Source organism: Nerophis ophidion, linkage group LG22 (assembly GCF_033978795.1).
Source record: "Nerophis ophidion isolate RoL-2023_Sa linkage group LG22, RoL_Noph_v1.0, whole genome shotgun sequence".
Lineage (NCBI taxonomy): Eukaryota > Metazoa > Chordata > Actinopteri > Syngnathiformes > Syngnathidae > Nerophis > Nerophis ophidion.
In genome coordinates this window covers 3391530-3409421 of record NC_084632.1, presented here as the reverse complement: position 1 = coordinate 3409421, position 17892 = coordinate 3391530, and the positions used below count along the sequence as shown (strand labels likewise).

The following is a 17892-nucleotide window of genomic DNA, read 5'->3' as shown; positions in this document are numbered from 1 at the left end:
CTTGCCATAGTTTCCTGCTTCATGCCATGCCAAGTAAGTTTTGTTTGATTTATGTTCATAGTCTGTTTATGCGTTAGCTTTGTTCCTTAGCCCAAGTTGTGCCTCCACTGTGAGCGATTTTTGTTTGTATCTTTTTTTAGTTAAAATTAAATCATGTTTTTACCTAAATGCCATGTCCCGAGTAGTCCGTCTGCCTTCCTGGGAGAACGACCCCCCCATTGTGACATAAAATGATTCTTACCATTAATGCGACTTCTTGAACAGGTGCGGTAGAAAACAGATGGATGGATCTAAATGCATGAGAATGTTTTATATTTTGCACGTTATTTTTAGCACTGTGATTACCAGCGAAATTATTCATAATTATAGCGTTAAGCAATGTCAGCTAAGATTTACCTGTGAGCCAGATGCAGTCATCAAAAGAGCCACATCTGGCTCTAGAGCCATAGGTTCCCTACCCCTGTATTAGACTAACCCATGTGGTTCCTGTGGATGTGAACACAAGTTGTAATTAATGTAGTGACTAAATAACATAGTGATTCATTTGGATGAATGGAGTATGTACTTATGTCAAATCTGTTGATAATTTTTCAATTATTTAAACATCCTTAAGTGGTTCTTTTTTTGCTATTTTTTTCGTAAAAAGCCAGGAGCTTCGGGTGCCGTTGCCCCCCTCATTTCCCCACCAGAGCGCAGGGACCCCTGGCTAATTTCAATCATCAATCAATCAATGTTTATTTATATAGCCCCAAATCACAAATGTCTCAAAGGACTGCACAAATCATTACGACTACAACATCCTCGGAAGAACCCACAAAAGGGCAAGGAAAACTCACACCCAGTGGGCAGGGAGAATTCACATCCAGTGGGACGCCAGTGACAATGCTGACTATGAGAAACCTTGGAGAGGACCTCAGATGTGGGCAACCCCCGCCCCCTCTAGGGGACCGAAAGCAATGGATGTCGAGCGGGTCTAACATGATACTGTGAAAGATCAATCCATAGTGGCTCCAACACAGCCGCGAGAGTTCAGTTCAAGCGGATCCAAGACAGCAACAAGAGTCCTGTCCACAGGAAACCATCTCAAGCGGAGGGGGATCAGCAGCGTAGAGATGTCCCCAACCGATACAGGCGAGCGGTCCATCCTGGGTCCCGACGAGCGGTCCATCCTGGGTCTCGACTCTGGACAGCCAGTACTTCATCCATGGTCATCGGACCGGACCCCCTCCACAAGGGAGGGGGGACATAGGAGAAAGAAAAGAAGCGGCAGATCAACTGGTCTAAAAAGGAGGTATATTTGAAGGCTAGAGTATACAGATGAGTTTTAAGGTGAGACTTAAATGCTTCTACTGAGGTGGCATCTCGAACTGTTACCGGGAGGGCATTCCGGAGTACTGGAGCCTGAACGGAAAACGCTCTATAGCCCGCAGACTTTTTTTGGGCTCTAGGAATCACTAATAAGCCGGAGTCTTTTGAATTTGCCGTCTTTTTCATTCAGTCCAAATCACATGTCTGATAATGTGTTTATGACCGAGTGCAACCCGCCTGGTCCACCCGGGGGCTCCAACCAGGGTCGTCCAAATGAGCACGCGAGAGTGCTAGGCATCGAGCTAAGAGCCAGAGCTGTCAACTTCATGTCCGGCACAAACTCCTATGGAGTTTTTTTGTCGGTCCAAAGTTATCTGCGGCGGGCCACCAAGAGTGAATCCTCCCTGACATGGAAGTGAAAGTGATGAAATAAAAAAAAAAAGGCTGAAGTGAGTCCTGTGATGCAGGTTCATCATTTACAAGTTGCCCGAATACAAGATTGGTGAGAGAGGCAGTGGGGTGGACTACATGTACCTGGACCCCTCAGAAGGCACCTGGCGACGGAGTAAGTTCATGGTCAACACCAGCCAAGGAGCCATTGGAAACACCCTGAGTCAGCTGTACAGCAGTTACAAGGTGAGCTCTCTCTCTAGGGGAAGCTGAACTTCTGCTAAAAATAGCACTTCCTGAACATGTCCTTCATGTTTCTTTCAGGCCAACAACTCAGCCTACGCGCTCTACAACGATGCCCCGCCTCTGCTCAAGTACGACCACGGATACGGACACACCAAAGGTACTGGACACTATTTACACAAAGGTACTGGACACACCAAAGGTACTGGACACTATTTATTTTGGGATTCTTTCTGATGGGGAGATTGGACCTGGTGGAGGTCAACGCTCCAAAAAAAGCACTTGGAGAGCGTTGACCTCCACCAGGTCCAATCTCCCCATCAGAAAGAATCCAAAAATAAATTCTTAATCCAAGCAGTGTTCCGGATCACCCCCAAATGTCCAATTTTGGACATTTGCTGAAATTTCATCAAAATTTGCCCATAACATTTGATCAACATCTGATGCTAATTCAACACATATATTTGAGCTCTGGCAGCACAGTGGAACAGGGGTTAGTGCATGTGCCTCACAATATGAAGGTCCTGAGTAGTCCTGGGTTCAATCCCGGGCTTGGGATCTTTCTGTGTGGAGTTTGCATGTCCTCCCCGTGACTGCATGGGTTCCCTCCGGGTACTCCGGCTTCCTCCCACCTCCAAAGACATGCACCTGGGGATAGGCCCCTCCCACCTCCAAAGACATGCACCTGGGGATAGGCCCCTCCCACCTCCAAAGACATGCACCTGGGGATAGGCCCCTCCCACCTCCAAAGACATGCACCTGGGGATAGGCCCCTCCCACCTCCAAAGACATGCACCTGGGGATAGGCCCCTCCCACCTCCAAAGACAAGCACCCGGGGATAGGCCCCTCCCACCTCCAAAGACATGCACCTGGGGATAGGCCCCTCCCACCTCCAAAGACAAGCACCCGGGGATAGGCCCCTCCCACCTCCAAAGACATGCACCTGGGGATAGGCCCCTCCCACCTCCAAAGACATGCACCTGGGGATAGGCCCCTCCCACCTCCAAAGACATGCACCTGGGGATAGGCCCCTCCCACCTCCAAAGACAAGCACCCGGGGATAGGCCCCTCCCACCTCCAAAGACATGCACCTGGGGATAGGCCCCTCCCACCTCCAAAGACATGCACCTGGGGATAGGCCCCTCCCACCTCCAAAGACATGCACCTGGGGATAGGTTGATTGGCAACACTAAATGGTCCCTAGTGTGTGAATGTTGTCTGTCTATCTGTGTTGGCCCTGTGATGAGTTGGCAACTTGTCCAGGGTGTTAACCGCCTTCCGCCCGAATGCAGCTGAGATAGGCTCCAGCGACCCCCCTCGAACAGGACAAGCGGTAGGAAATGGATGGATTTGAACTCTGATGCTAATATAACACATACAGTCAGAATCAGAATCATAAACCCTTTATTAATCCCCGAGGGGAAATTTAAATTTTCAGCACAATCTCATTCAAGATCAGACAAACAGTACAGGGAGACGGAACAGGATCAAACAGTACAGGGAGACAGAACAGGATCAAACAGTACAGGGGGACACAACAGGATCAAACATTACAAGGAGACAGAACAGGATCAAACAGTACAGGGAGACAGAACAGGATCGCTGACAGGTCTGCCGACTTCCGGCGCCCCTTACAAAAAAGGTGAAATACAGGTAAACAATGGTATCGGGTGAGAAAAAAAAAATCGCTTTAAGCTTGGGCCCCTGGAGAGGGGGTCCAGACTGAGGCCAAGGAAAAAAGCAAATCATAACCATAGCACACAGCCCACCATGAATTGATTTACGTGGACCCCGACTTAAACAAGTTCAGTCAATCAATAAATCAATAAATCAATCAATGTTTATTTGTATAGCCCTAAATCACAAGTGTCTCAAAGGGCTGCACAAGCCACAACAACATCCGTGGTACAGAGCCCACATAAGGGCAAGGAAAAACTCACCCCAGTGGGACGTCGATGTGAATGACTATGAGAAACCTTGGAGAAGCTTTTATAATTGTAAAGGACAATGTTTTATCAACTGATTGCAATAATTTCAATTTGTTTTAACTATTAAACGAACCAAAAATATGACTTATTTTATCTTTGTGAAAACATTGGACACAGTGTGTTGTCCAGCTTATGAGATGCCATGCAAGTGTAAGCCACTGTGACACTATTGTTCTTTTTGATTATTTTTATAAATGTCTAATGATAATGTCAATGAGGGATTTTTAATCACTGCTATGCTGAAATGATAACTAATATTGATACTGTTGTTGATAATATTCATGTTTGTTTCACTACTTTTGGTTTGTTCTGTGTGGTGTTTGTGTCTCCTCTCAATTGCTCTGTTTATTGCAGTTCTGAGTGTTGCTGGCTCAGGTTTGGTTTTGGAATTGGATTGCATTGTTATGGTATTGTTGTGTAGTGGTTTGTTGGATTAATTAAATTTTTTTATTTTTTTTAATGAGAATCAATTCTAAATAGCACAACGTAAGAATCGCGATTCAAATTCGAATCGATTTTTTCCCACACCCCTAATATGCATACAAATTTGTCGTCTTTTCATTTTATTTATTTTATTGAATTAAGTAACGTGTACGACAACCTTTTTCCAAAACACAATATATAATGAGAGGGACGGCGTGGCGCAGTGGGAGAGTGGCCGTGCGCAACCCGAGGGTCCCTGGTTCAAATCCCACCTAGTACCAACCTCGTCACGTCCGTTGTGTCCTGAGCAAGACACTTTACCCTTGCTCCTGATGGGTGCTGGTTGGCGCCTTGCATGGCAGCTCCCTCCATCAGTGTGTGAATGTGTGTGTGAATGTGTAAATGTGGAAGTAGTGTCAAAGCGCTTTGAGTACCTTGAAGGTAGAAAAGCGCTATACAAGTACAACCCATTTATTTATTTATATAACAGCTCGGTTGGTAGAGTGGCCGTGCCAGCAACTTGAGGGTTGCAGGTTTGATTCCCGCTTGTGCCATCCTAGTTACTGCCGTTGTGTCCTTGGGCCAGACACTTTACCCACCTTTCCCAGTGCCACCCACACTGCTTTAAATGTAACTTAGATATTGGGTTTCACTATGTAAAGCGCTTTCAGTCACTAGAGAAAATCCATCCATCCATCCATCATCTTCCGCTTATCCGAGGTCGGGTCGCAGGGGCAACAGCCTAAGCAGAAAAGCCTAGACTTCCCTCTCCCCAGCCACTTCGTCTAGCTCTTCCCGGGAGATCCCGAGGCGTTCCCAGGCCAGCCGGGAGACATAGTCTTCCCAACATGTCCTGGGTCTTCCCCGTGGCCTCCTACCGGTTGGACGTGCCCTAAACACCTCCCTAGGGAGGCGTTCGGGTGGCATCCTGACCAGATGCCTGAACCACCTTATCTGGCTCCTCTCCATGTGGAGGAGCAGCGGCTTTACTTTGAGTTCCTCCCGGATGGCAGAGCTTCTCACCCTATCTCTAAGGGAGAGACCCAAACTCATTTGGGCCGCTTGTACCCGTGATCTTATCCTTTTGGTCATGACCCAAAGCTCATGACCATAGGTGAGGATGGGAATGTAGATCGACCGGTAAATTGAGAGCTTTGCCTTCCGGCTCAGCTCCTTCTTTACCACAACGGATCGATACAACGTCCGCATTACTGAAGACGCCGCACCGATCCGCCTGTCGATCTCACGATCCACTCTTCCCTCACTCGTGAACAAGACTCCTAGATACTTGAACTCCTCCACTTGGGGCAGGGTCTCCTCCCCAACCCGGAGATGGCACTCCACCCTTTTCCGGGCGAGAACCATGGACTCGCACTTGGATGTGGTGATTCTCATCCTGGTCGCTTCACACTCGGCTGCGAACCGATCCAGTGAGAGCTGAAGATCCCGGTCAGATGAAGCCATCAGGACCACATCATATGCAAAAAGCACTAGAGAAAAGGGCTATATAAATATAATTCACTTCACTTCATTTGTTTTCAAAACGCTTACAAAAAAGTGGGACCGCAAAAATTTACTGTGGGACCCCATTGTTATGACTTGATGGGGTCCATGGGACCCCATTTTGAAAATTCCCAGCGCCAACACTGCTGTCATCAGAGGAGAAAAAAATGCTTTATTTAAATAAATATATTATTTATAAAGCAAGTTCAAGTATCGTAGGCAAATGTTCACCTAGCCCCGGCCTTGGCACGCATGTACGTGTCCTCTTTTTGGGATTTCACAATATGGTCAGCCTAAAGTTAAATGAGTCTGGTTTATATCAAGTATGCCAGCAACATACAGAAACAATGACCTCCTTTTTCAGGAAGGGCATTTCGGTCTTTAAAAGTGTTGTTGGTGACTGCAAATGGATCGATATGACTTTTGTACCAAAGACCAAAGATCATCTTTGTGTTGACTCGGGTCCACACATGCCATCAAAGTGTAGTGCAGGGGTCAGCAACCTTTTTGAAAGCAAGAGCTACTTCTTGGGTACTGATTAATGCGAAGGGCTACCAGTTTGATACACACTTAAATAAATTGACAGAAATGGCCAATTTGCTCAATTTACCTTTAATAAATAAATATATATGCATAAAAAAATGGGTTTTTCTGTCTGTCAAGGTTGATTGGCAACACTAAATGGTCCCTAGTGTGTGAATGTTGTCTGTCTATCTGTGTTGGCCCTGTGATGAGGTGGCGACTTGTCCAGGGTGTACCCCGCCTTATGCCCGATTGTAGCTGAGATAGGCGCCAGCGCCCCCCGCGACCCTGAAAGGGAATAAGCGGTAGAAAAATGGATGGATGGATTACGTCGTACATTTTTTTTTTTTTCCTTTTAGGGAAGGTTTTCTGTAGAGAATAAATGATGAAAAAAACAATTGAACGGTTTAAAAGAGGAGAAAAAACAAACAAACAAAAAAATTACATTTTGAAACATAGTTTATCTTCAATTTCAACTCTTTAAAATTCAAAATTCAACCGAAAAAAAGAAGAAAATAAATAGGCCATTCGAAATCTTTTTGAAAAAATTAAAAAAATAATTTATGGAACATCTTTAGTAATTCTTCCTGATTAAGATTAATTTGAGAATTTTGATGACTTTTTTTAAATAGGTTAAAATCCAATCTGCACTTTGTTAGAATATATAACAAATTGAACCAAGCTATATTTTTAACAAAGACAAATCATTATTTCTTTGAGATTTTACAGAACCAAAATTTTAAAAGAAATTCAAAAGACTTTTAAATAAGATTTAAATTTGATTCTACAGATTTTCTAGATTTGCCAGATTATTTTTATTTTATTTTAATCATGATAAGTTTGAAGAAATATTTCACAAATATTCTTCGTCGAAAAAACAGAAGCTAAAATGAAGAATTAAATTAAAATGTATTTATTATTCTTTACAATAAAAAAAACTTTACCATTGATTTAAATTGTCTGGAAAGAAGAGGAAGGAATTTAAAAGGTAAAAAGGTATATGTGTTTAAAAATCCTAAAATCATTTTTAAGGTTGTATTTTTTCTCTAAAATTGTCTTTCTGAAAGTTATAAGAAGCAAAGTAAAAAAATAAATCAATTTATTTAAACAAGTGAAGACCAAGTCGTTAAAATATTTTCTTGGATTTTCAAATTCTATTTGAGTTTTGTCTCTCTTAGAATTAAAAATGTCCAGCAAAATGAAACCAGCTCGCTAGTAAATAAATAAAATGTAAAAATTGGAGGCAGCTCACTGGTAAGTGCTGCTATTTGAGCTATTTTTAGAACAGGCCAGCGGGCGACTCATCTGGTCCTTACGGGCGGTTGGTGCCCGCGTTGGTGCCCCCTGGTGTGATGTGTGTGCAGGTTGATGTCAAAGTGTAAAGTGTGCTTGAACATTCAGCGTTGTTGTCATGTTTCCACCAGGAGTTCTGCTCTTTGACTCTTCTCAAGGCTTCTGGCTGTCCCACAGCATCCCCCACTTCCCCTCCTTCCCAGAGAAGGGCTACCTGTACCCGACCTCCGGCAAGGTCAACGGCCAGACGGCCCTGTGTGTCAGCCTGAATTATCAACATGTCCTCCGTGTCAGTGAGTCCACCTTTTCTACACAATTTGGATGGAAAAAACTTCAAGTATTCCTTCAATGACCGTCGCTCATGAACACATTATGACGGCACTTACACAAGTAAGCTGCAGGACTACTTGTATCACACATGATATCACACACAAGTAAGCTGCAGGACTGCTTGTATCACACATGATATCACTCACAAGTAAGCTGCAGGACTGCTTGTATCACACATGATATCACACACAAGTAAGCTGCAGGACTACTTGTATCACACATGATATCACACACAAGTAAGCTGCAGGACTGCTTGTATCACACATGATATCACTCGCAAGTAAGCTGCAGGACTACTTGTATCACACATGATATCACACACAAGTAAGCTGCAGGACTGCTTGTATCACACATGATATCACTCACAAGTAAGCTGCAGGACTGCTTGTATCACACATGATATCACACACAAGTAAGCTGCAGGACTACTTGTATCACACATGATATCACACACAAGTAAGCTGCAGGACTACTTGTATCACACATGATATCACACACAAGTAAGCTGCAGGACTGCTTGTATCACACATGATATCACTCGCAAGTAAGCTGCAGGACTACTTGTATCACACATGATATCACACACAAGTAAGCTGCAGGACTGCTTGTATCACACATGATATCACTCGCAAGTAAGCTGCAGGACTGCTTGTATCACACATGATATCACTCACAAGTAAGCTGCAGGACTGCTTGTATCACACATGATATCACACACAAGTAAGCTGCAGGACTGCTTGTATCACACATGATATCACACACAAGTGAGCTGCAGGACTGCTTGTATCACACATGATATCACACACAAGTAAGCTGCAGGACTGCTTGTATCACACATGATATCACACACAAGTAAGCTGCAGGACTGCTTGTATCACACATGATATCACACACAAGTAAGCTGCAGGACTGCTTGTATCACACATGATATCACACACAAGTAAGCTGCAGGACTGTTTGTATCACACATGATATCACACACAAGTCAACACGGTACAGGACTGCCTGTATCGCACATGATATCACACACAAGTAAACATGGTACAGGGGTGCTTGTATCGCACATGATATCACACACAAGTAAACACATTCCACGACTGCTTGTATCGCACATGGTATCACACACAAGTAAACACACTGCAGGATTGCGTGTATCACACTGGATATAAAGCAAAAGTAAACATTTTGCAGGACTGCTTTTTTCACACTTGATATCACACACAAGTAAACGTTTTGCAGGACTGCTTGTATCACACATGATATCACACACAAGTAAACATTTTTGCAGGACTACTTGTGTCACACATGATATCACACACAAGTAAACATTTTGCAGGACTGCTTGTATCACAAATGATATCACACACAAAAAACAGTCTGCAGGACTGCTTATATCGCACATGATATCACACACAAGTAAACACGGTACAGGACTGCTTGTATCGCACATGATATCACACACAATAAGCTGCAGGACTGCTTGTATCACACATGATATCACACACAAGTAAGCTGCAGGACTGCTTGTATCACACATGATATCACACACAAGTAAGCTGCAGGACTGCTTGTATCACACATGATATCACACACAAGTAAGCTGCAGGACTGCTTGTATCACACATGATATCACACACAAGTGAGCTGCAGGACTGCTTGTATCACACATGATATCACACACAAGTAAGCTGCAGGACTGCTTGTATCACACATGATATCACACACAAGTAAGCTGCAGGACTGCTTGTATCACACATGATATCACACACAAGTAAGCTGCAGGACTGCTTGTATCACACATGATATCACACACAAGTGAGCTGCAGGACTGCTTGTATCACACATGATATCACGCACATTCAAACACTGCAAGACTGTTTGTATCGCATACGATATCATACACAAGTAAACACTCTGCTGGACTGCTTTTATCGCACATGATATCACACACAGTAAACACTCTGCTGGACTGCTTTTATCGCACATGATATCACACACAATAAACACTCTGCTGGACTGCTTTTATCGCACATGATATCACACACAATAAACACTCTGCTGGACTGCTTTTATCACACATGATATCACACACAGTAAACACTCTGCAGGACTGCTTTTATCGCACATGATATCACACACAATAAACACTCTGCTGGACTGCTTTTATCGCACATGATATCACACACAGTAAACACTCTGCAGGACTGCTTGTATCGCACATTTTAGATGCTAGCCGATATAATCTGATACTTGTAAAGTCTGTCATGAAAAGGCGATACATATGTTATGTGAGCATGCTATCTTAACTTTGTAGTATTTTATAAAATAATGGATTTTGATACCGGGCGCCACCTGCAAGTATGCTAACTGTTGCCATGTTAGCAATAGCATGTTAACGTTTGAGCTGATTTCATTTGTTTCATCCTCAAAATCCTGGATCGATTGATGGATTATTGTAGCAATGAGTACAATGCCCACAGTACTTCCAGAAAGATGTTTGCTTAGAGATGCAAAATGATCCAAATGACTTATTCATGTTTGTCCTTTCTTTGGCCCCGCCCCCCAACACCAACATCAGCCCAGCAGCTGGTGTATGTCTTCCCGCGTGTCTTCAACTGCTCCGTGCCCGCCGCCTTCGCCGCCAAGCTGCCTGCGCTGGCACACTTGTGTGCTGGCAAACGTCCTGTGGCGCCTTCGGATAAGAAGATGGAGCAACTCTTCTCCCTGCAGGGAGAGATCTTCTTCATTTTTGCCAAATCGGAACATTTTGTTGATGGTAAAGTTGTTGTTTTTTTTGTCATTTGAATTTAGCACATTTCCATGATGATGAAGGATGTGTTGTTTGGAGACTAGACGGGACCAGTCTAAGACTAGATGTGACCAATCTAAGTCTAAGACTAGATGTGACCGATATAAGTCTAAGACGAGATGTGACCGATCTAAGTCCAAGACGAGATGTGACCAATCTAAGTCTAAGACGAGATGTGACCGATCTAAGTCTAAGACTAGATGTGACCGATCTAAGTCTAAGACTAGATGTGACCGATCTAAGTCTAACACGAGATGTGACCGATCTAAGTCTAAGACTAGATGTGACCGATCTAAGTCTAAGACAAGATGTGACCGATCTAAGTGTAAGACTAGACGTGACCAATCTAAGTCTAAGACAAGATGTGACCGATCTAAGTGTAAGACTAGACGTGACCAATATAAGTCTAAGACTAGATGTGACCAATATAAGTCTAAGACTAGATGTGACCGATCTAAGTCTAAGACTAGATGTGACCGATCTAAGTCTAAGACTTGATGTGACCAATCTGAGTCTAAGACTAGATGTGACCAATCTGAGTCTAAGACTAGATGTGACCAATCTGACTCTAAGACTAGATGTCACCAATCTGAGTCTAAGACTAGATGTCACCAATCTGACTCTAAGACTAGATGTGACCAATCTAAGTCTAAGACTAGAGGTAACCAATCTAAGTCTAAGACTAGAGGTGACCAATCTAAGTCTAAGACTAGAGGTGACCAATCTAAGTCTAAGACTAGAGGTGACCAATCTAAGTCTAAAACTAGAGGTGACCAATCTGAGTTTAAGACTAGAGGTGACCAATCTAAGTCTAAGACTAGAGGTGACCAATCTAAGTCTAAGACTAGAGGGGACCAATCTAAGTCTAAAACTAGAGGTGACCAATCTGAGTTTAAGACTAGAGGTAACCAATCTAAGTCTAAGACTAGAGGTGACCAATCTAAGTCTAAGACTAGAGGTGAGTGACCAATCTAAGTCTAAGACTAGAGGTGACCAATCTAAGTCTAAGACCAGATGTGACCAATCTAAGTCTAAGACCAGAGGTGACCAATCTAAGTCTAAGACTAGAGGTGACCAATCTAAGTCTAAGACTAGAGGTGACCATGTCCTTGTCCAAGAACTGACTGGGTCCTCATGCAGACATCTACCTGGGCTGGCTGGCTCAGGTCTTCAACACCAGCCTGATGGCAGAGACGTGGCAGACGTCGAAACACCAGCTGCCCTCCAACTGCTCGCTGGCCAATCACGTCATGAACATCAGGAGGATCCGCCTCCCCGGGTCCGCACCGCACTGTTCTCGGTACGACCACTCCAAGTGGTGCGTGTCCTGGGCCTTCCAGAAGCAGACCACCTGCTTGGGAGACTTGAACAGGGAGACCAGCCAGATGCAGCGCGGCGGCTTGATGGCGTGCTCCTTCAACCCTTTGATGTACGCCGCCTTCAGACAGTTGGTGGACTGGTACGTGGCTTGTTGATGTCACGCCAGCAGGGAATAGAACCATCAAGTACAACATATTTCATCTAACAGTGCTTTTAACCCTCTAGTCTACTTTCTTTCAAAATATGTTTAAAAAGTGTTATAAGTACCGGTAAGTCACTTTTTTTTTTACTTTTTACATGTTAAAAAAGTGCTATAAGTACCAGTAAGTCACATATTATTGTTCTTTTTGAACTTTTTACACATTAAAAAAAGTGTTGTAAGTACCGGTAAGTCACATATTATTTATTTTACCTTTTACACATTAAAACATTTTTTATAAGTTCCGGTAAGTCACATATAATTTTTTTTTTACTCGTTACAAGTTTTAAAAAAAAGTGTTATAAGTACCGATAAGTCACTTTTTTTTTCACTTTTTACATGTTAAAAAAAGTGCTATAAGTACCAGTAAGTCACATATTATTGTTCTTTTTTAACTTTTTACACATTAAAAAAAGTGTTGTAAGTACCGGTAAGTCACATATTATTTATTTTACCTTTAACACATTAAAAAAATTTTTTATAAGTACCGGTAAATCACATATAATTTTTTTTTTTACTTGTTACAAGTTTTTTTTGAAAAGTATTATAAGTACCGGTAAGTCACTTTTTTTTTTACTTTTTACATGTTAAAAAAAGTGCTATAAGTACCAGTAAGTCACATATTATTGTTCTTTTTAAACTTTTTACACATTAAAAAAAGTGCTGTAAGTACCGGTAAGTCACATATTATTTATTTTACCTTTAACACATTAAAAAAAATGTTATACGTACCGGTAAGTCACATATAATTTTTTTTTTACTCGTTACAAGTTTTTTTTAAAAAAAGGGTTATAAGTACCAGTAAGACACATATTGTTTTTTACTTTTTACATGTTTAAAAAAAAGTTATAAGTACCGGTAAGTCACATATTATTATTTTTTTTTTCCTTTTCAATGTCAAAAAGTGTTTTGTTTTTTTTACTTTTTACATGTTAAAAAAAAAGAGTGAGAAGTACTGGTAAGTCACATATTGGTTTTTACTTTTTTTTTTTTACTTTTTACAAGTTCAAAAGCGGTTGGTCACATATAATTTTTTATTTTACACGTTAATAAAAGGGTTATAAGTACCGGTAAGTCACATATAATTTTTTTTTTTACTCGTTACAAGTTTTAAAAAAAAGTGTTATAAGTACCGGTAAGTCACATATTATTGTTCTTTTTGAACTTTTTACACATTAAAAAAAGTGTTGTAAGTACCGGTAAGTCACATATTATTTATTTTACCTTTAACACATTAAAAAAAAAATGTTATAAGTACCGGTAAGTCACATATAATTTTTTCTTTTCTCGTTACAAGTTAAAAAAAAAAAAAAAAGGGTTATAAGTACGGGTAAGACACATATTTTTTTTTACTTTTTACATGTTAAAAAAAGTGCTATAAGTACCAGTAAGTCACATATTATTGTTCTTTTTGAACTTTTTACACATTAAAAAAAGTGTTGTAAGTACCGGTAAGTCACATATTATTTATTTTACCTTTAACACATTAAAAAAAAAATGTTATAAGTACCGGTAAGTCACATATAATTTTTTCTTTTCTCGTTACAAGTTAAAAAAAAAAAAAAAAAGGGTTATAAGTACGGGTAAGACACATATTTTTTTTTTACTTTTTACATGTTTAAAAAAAAGTTATAAGTACCGGTAAGTCACATATTTTTTTTTTTTTTTCCTTTTCAATGTCAAAAAGTGTTTTTTTTTTTTTACTTTTTACATGTTAAAAAAAAGAGTGAGAAGTACTGGTAAGTCACATATTGGTTTTTACTTTTTTTTTTTTACTTTTTACAAGTTCAAAAGGGGTTGGTCACATATTTTTATTTTACACGTTAATAAAAGGGTTATAAGTACCGGTAACACACATATATTCTTTTACTTTTACACGTTAAAAAAGGGTTATAAGTACCGGTAAGTCACATATAATTTTTTTTTTACTCGTTACAAGTTTAAAAAAAAAAAGTGTTATAAGTACCGGTAAGTCACTTTTTTTTTTTACTTTTTACATGTTAAAAAAAGTGCTATAAGTACCAGTAAGTCACATATTATTGTTCTTTTTTAACTTTTTACACATTAAAAAAAGTGTTGTAAGTACCGGTAAGTCACATATTATTTATTTTACCTTTAACACATTAAAAAAAATGTTATAAGTACCGGTAAATCACATATAATTTTTTTTTTACTCGTTACAAGTTTAAAAAAAAAAAAAGTGTTATAAGTACCGGTAAGACACATAATTTTTTGTACATTTTAAATTTTTTTTATAAGTACCGGTAAGTCACATATTATTATTATTTTTTTCCTTTAGTGTTTTTTTGTTTGTTTGTTTTTTTACTTTTTACATGTTAAAAAAAAGAGTGAGAAGTACCAGTAAGACATTTGGGATTTGGGGCTATATAAATAAACATTGATTGATTGATTGAAGAGTTTACCATTTTGCTTTCAATAATTCATAACACCATTCATTCCGATTCATTACAATTTTTGGAGAAATGACGGCTTTTGAAGAAAGAAAACAGTTTGCATGGAAGCTTTGTGTTATAAGTAGGGGTGTGGGGAAAAAAATCTATTTGAATACGAATCGAATCGAATAAGTTGTGCGATTTAGAATTGATTATCATTTTTTTTTTAAATCCAACAAACCACTACACAGCAATACCATAACAATGCAATCCAATTCCAAAACCAAACCTGAGCCAGCAACACTCAGAACTGCAATAAACAGAACAATTGAGAGGAGACACAAACACCACACAGAACAAACCAAAAGTAGTGAAACAAAAATGAATATTATCAACAACAGTATCAATATTAGTTATAATTTCAGCATAGCAGTGATTAAAAATCCCTCATTGACATTATCATTAGACATTTATAAAAATAATCAAAAAGAACAATAGTGTCACAGTGGCTTACACTTGCATGGCATCTCATAAGCTGGACAACACACTGTGTCCAATGTTTTCACAAAGATAAAATAAGTCATATTTTTGGTTCGTTTAATAGTTAAAAAAATTACATTATTGCAAATAGTTGATAAAACATTGTCCTTTAAAATTATAAAAGCTTTTTACAAAAATCTACTACTCTGCTAGCATGTCAGCAGACTGGGGTAGATCCTGCTGAAATCTATGTATTGAATGAATACAGAATCATTTTGAATCGGAAAAATATCGTTTTTGAATCGAGAATCGCATTGAATCGAAAAAATCGATATCGAATCGTGACCCCAAGAATCGATATTGAATCGAATTGTGGAACACCCAAAAATTTGCAGCCCTAGTAAACAGACTAGCAGCTACACAACAGCTAAGCACACCATAGCACACAGGCTAAACATAGATAATAATCACTGAACAACAAAAGGTGACATTACTTACACATACAAAGTCTCCGAGGCAGAAGCTAGGTATAAAGTATAAAGTAACAAACGTGTCCGCGTCACTCATGAACTCAACTTTGTGAATTATGGTGGCCACTAAACAATTACCACTCCACTTCAACTTAAAGAGAGCATACGTCCTTTACCGAGGGTGAATAATAAACAGGTTGTTGCGATCACATCTCTAGTCTATGTTTGAATCCCTTTTTGTGTTTTGATTATTTCTGGTCTCTTCCGATCTCTTTGTTTGAGCACTTCCTTGTTTTTATTTGTCACTTAATTTGCTCCTCCTGCACTGGCTCCTGACGCACACCCGTTTGTGATTATTGTTTTAGTATTTAAACCAGCCTGCTAACTGAGGTCCGTCTGGATGTTTTGTTTGCTCAATGCAACAGTAGCTTATTAAAAAAATCTACTCTGCCAGCATGTCAACAGACTGGGGTAGATCCTGCTGAAATCTATGTATTGAATGATTACAGAATCCTTTTGAATCGGAAAAATATCATTTTTGAATCGAGAATCGCGTTGAATCGAAAAAATCGATATATTATCGAATCGTGACCCCAAGAATCGATATTGAATCGCAGCCCTGGCCGGCTCTACGCAGGGGCAAGAGGGGGCAGAGCCCCCTTAAATAAATGTCTTGCCCCCTCAAATCAAAATTTGAGAAAGTAAATTTTAATAAACTCACAAAATTACTACATTACAAGTTGACAAAATTATCTGCACTAGCGGAAAAATCCGCCGAAAAAGGGACACACACGATATAGTAGTGTCGGCCTCCCTCTCCTCCCCCCCTCCGCTGTGCGTGTATTCAACATTCCACACCCGCACACACCCCTCAGCCCTCAGTAAACATCCAATCACTGTTGCAGTATGAAAGTAAAAGAAAAGGAAAAGTTGTCTACATTTATCACATACTTGTTAGGATGGGTGTATTTGTGTAGTCTTATCCGTCATAAACACGTTTACCGTCGCGGACTTTCGGTGCTACGGAGTTCCTTTTTTTTTTTTTTTTTTTTTTTTATACAACTTGACGAGAGCAGTGACAGCGGAGGCTCTAAGCAGCAGTGGTTTGGAAGGCAGAGAGCCTCCACTGTCCCTGTAACAAGCTACAAGTCATTTATGATGCTGTTAATGAGGGTAAAAATGAAACATAAGGTATATATCCTGCTTAGCAGTCCTCCTCTGCTGTCCTCTGTTCAGAGCGGAGTCCCTAGCAACGGCCCGTTTTACTTAGCAACGGTCTGGCAATCGACTGCTGGAATTCTTTTTCTGTTGTTTTTCTTGTAATTCTACATAGTCAACCTTTAATGTTTCAATCTACATTTTGTAATAAACTAATTATAAGTTTAATTTGATATGACCAAGACACCTAAAAACAAAAACACAGCCGTTTTCATCAATTTACAAGCAAGTGGGCAACACATATATTGGAGTGAATGAATTTTGTGCCCAGATGAGTGCCCACGTTCTGTTTTATAAATTAGTTTGAGATTCTTCTTTATCATTATTCATCAGACTACCTTTCAGTTTTGTAAATATTGACTGTAGTGTGTGAAGTCCTACTTTGGGTCCAAATTTATTTGAGAGTTAGGCCATCCAGTTAGGATAAATGTTATGTTGTTGGTTGATAAAATCTGGATGAAGGATGTTTTATTTTATTCATTTATTTTTATTTTTCAGTTTCCCCCCCTGAGGGATTGCCACCTTATTGTGTTCAGGGGGTTTGCGTGCCTCAGTGACCGTAAGAGCTATACCAGCAGGAGCTTAGTCTTCAGGTGGGACACCCAAGTTGGACAGGTCTGAAGGTAGAGGCCTGACAAAGTACAATCCACTACTCCAGGTTGGGGTTGGACACATAGCTAAAGACCCATTTCAATGAAGAAAGCATCGTTACTATAAGCACAGAAAAAAAAGTGCTGGAGCATGATGTGTACACATGAGGCCCCCTTCACATTTCTGACTGCCCCCTCATATAAGCATGCCTAGAACCGCCCCTGGTCGCAGCCCTAGATATTAGAGTCAACATTGCAACTTTTTCTTGTTACATTTCACCCGTTTGCCTTTTTATTCCACTTTTGTTTTTTTTAATAGTATTTTGAGAATGTCCACGGGCCGCCCTTCACGATCCACGCCTTTTCTCCTCCTCGCCGCTAGAGGCCCCCCGCGTCTTCAACAAAGTGGGCC

At 40.4% G+C, this 17892-nt stretch overlaps 1 protein-coding gene across 3 annotated transcripts in view; it reads left to right on the top strand.

The window, feature by feature from the left end:
* The window catches only part of dnase2b (deoxyribonuclease II beta), a 31456-nt gene extending 16712 nt beyond the window's left edge, over nucleotides 1-14744 (top strand). For all 3 annotated transcript variants that reach the window (XM_061883031.1, XM_061883028.1, XM_061883030.1), the window contains 5 exons: nucleotides 1776-1944; nucleotides 2023-2101; nucleotides 7803-7964; nucleotides 10580-10777; nucleotides 11951-14744. In XM_061883031.1, coding sequence (XP_061739015.1) covers nucleotides 1837-1944; nucleotides 2023-2101; nucleotides 7803-7964; nucleotides 10580-10777; nucleotides 11951-12285 — 882 coding nt within the window. In that variant the 5' untranslated portion in view covers nucleotides 1776-1836 and the 3' untranslated portion in view covers nucleotides 12286-14744. The remainder of the gene's footprint in view (nucleotides 1-1775; nucleotides 1945-2022; nucleotides 2102-7802; nucleotides 7965-10579; nucleotides 10778-11950) is intronic.
* The last annotated feature ends 3148 nt before the right edge of the window (nucleotides 14745-17892 follow it).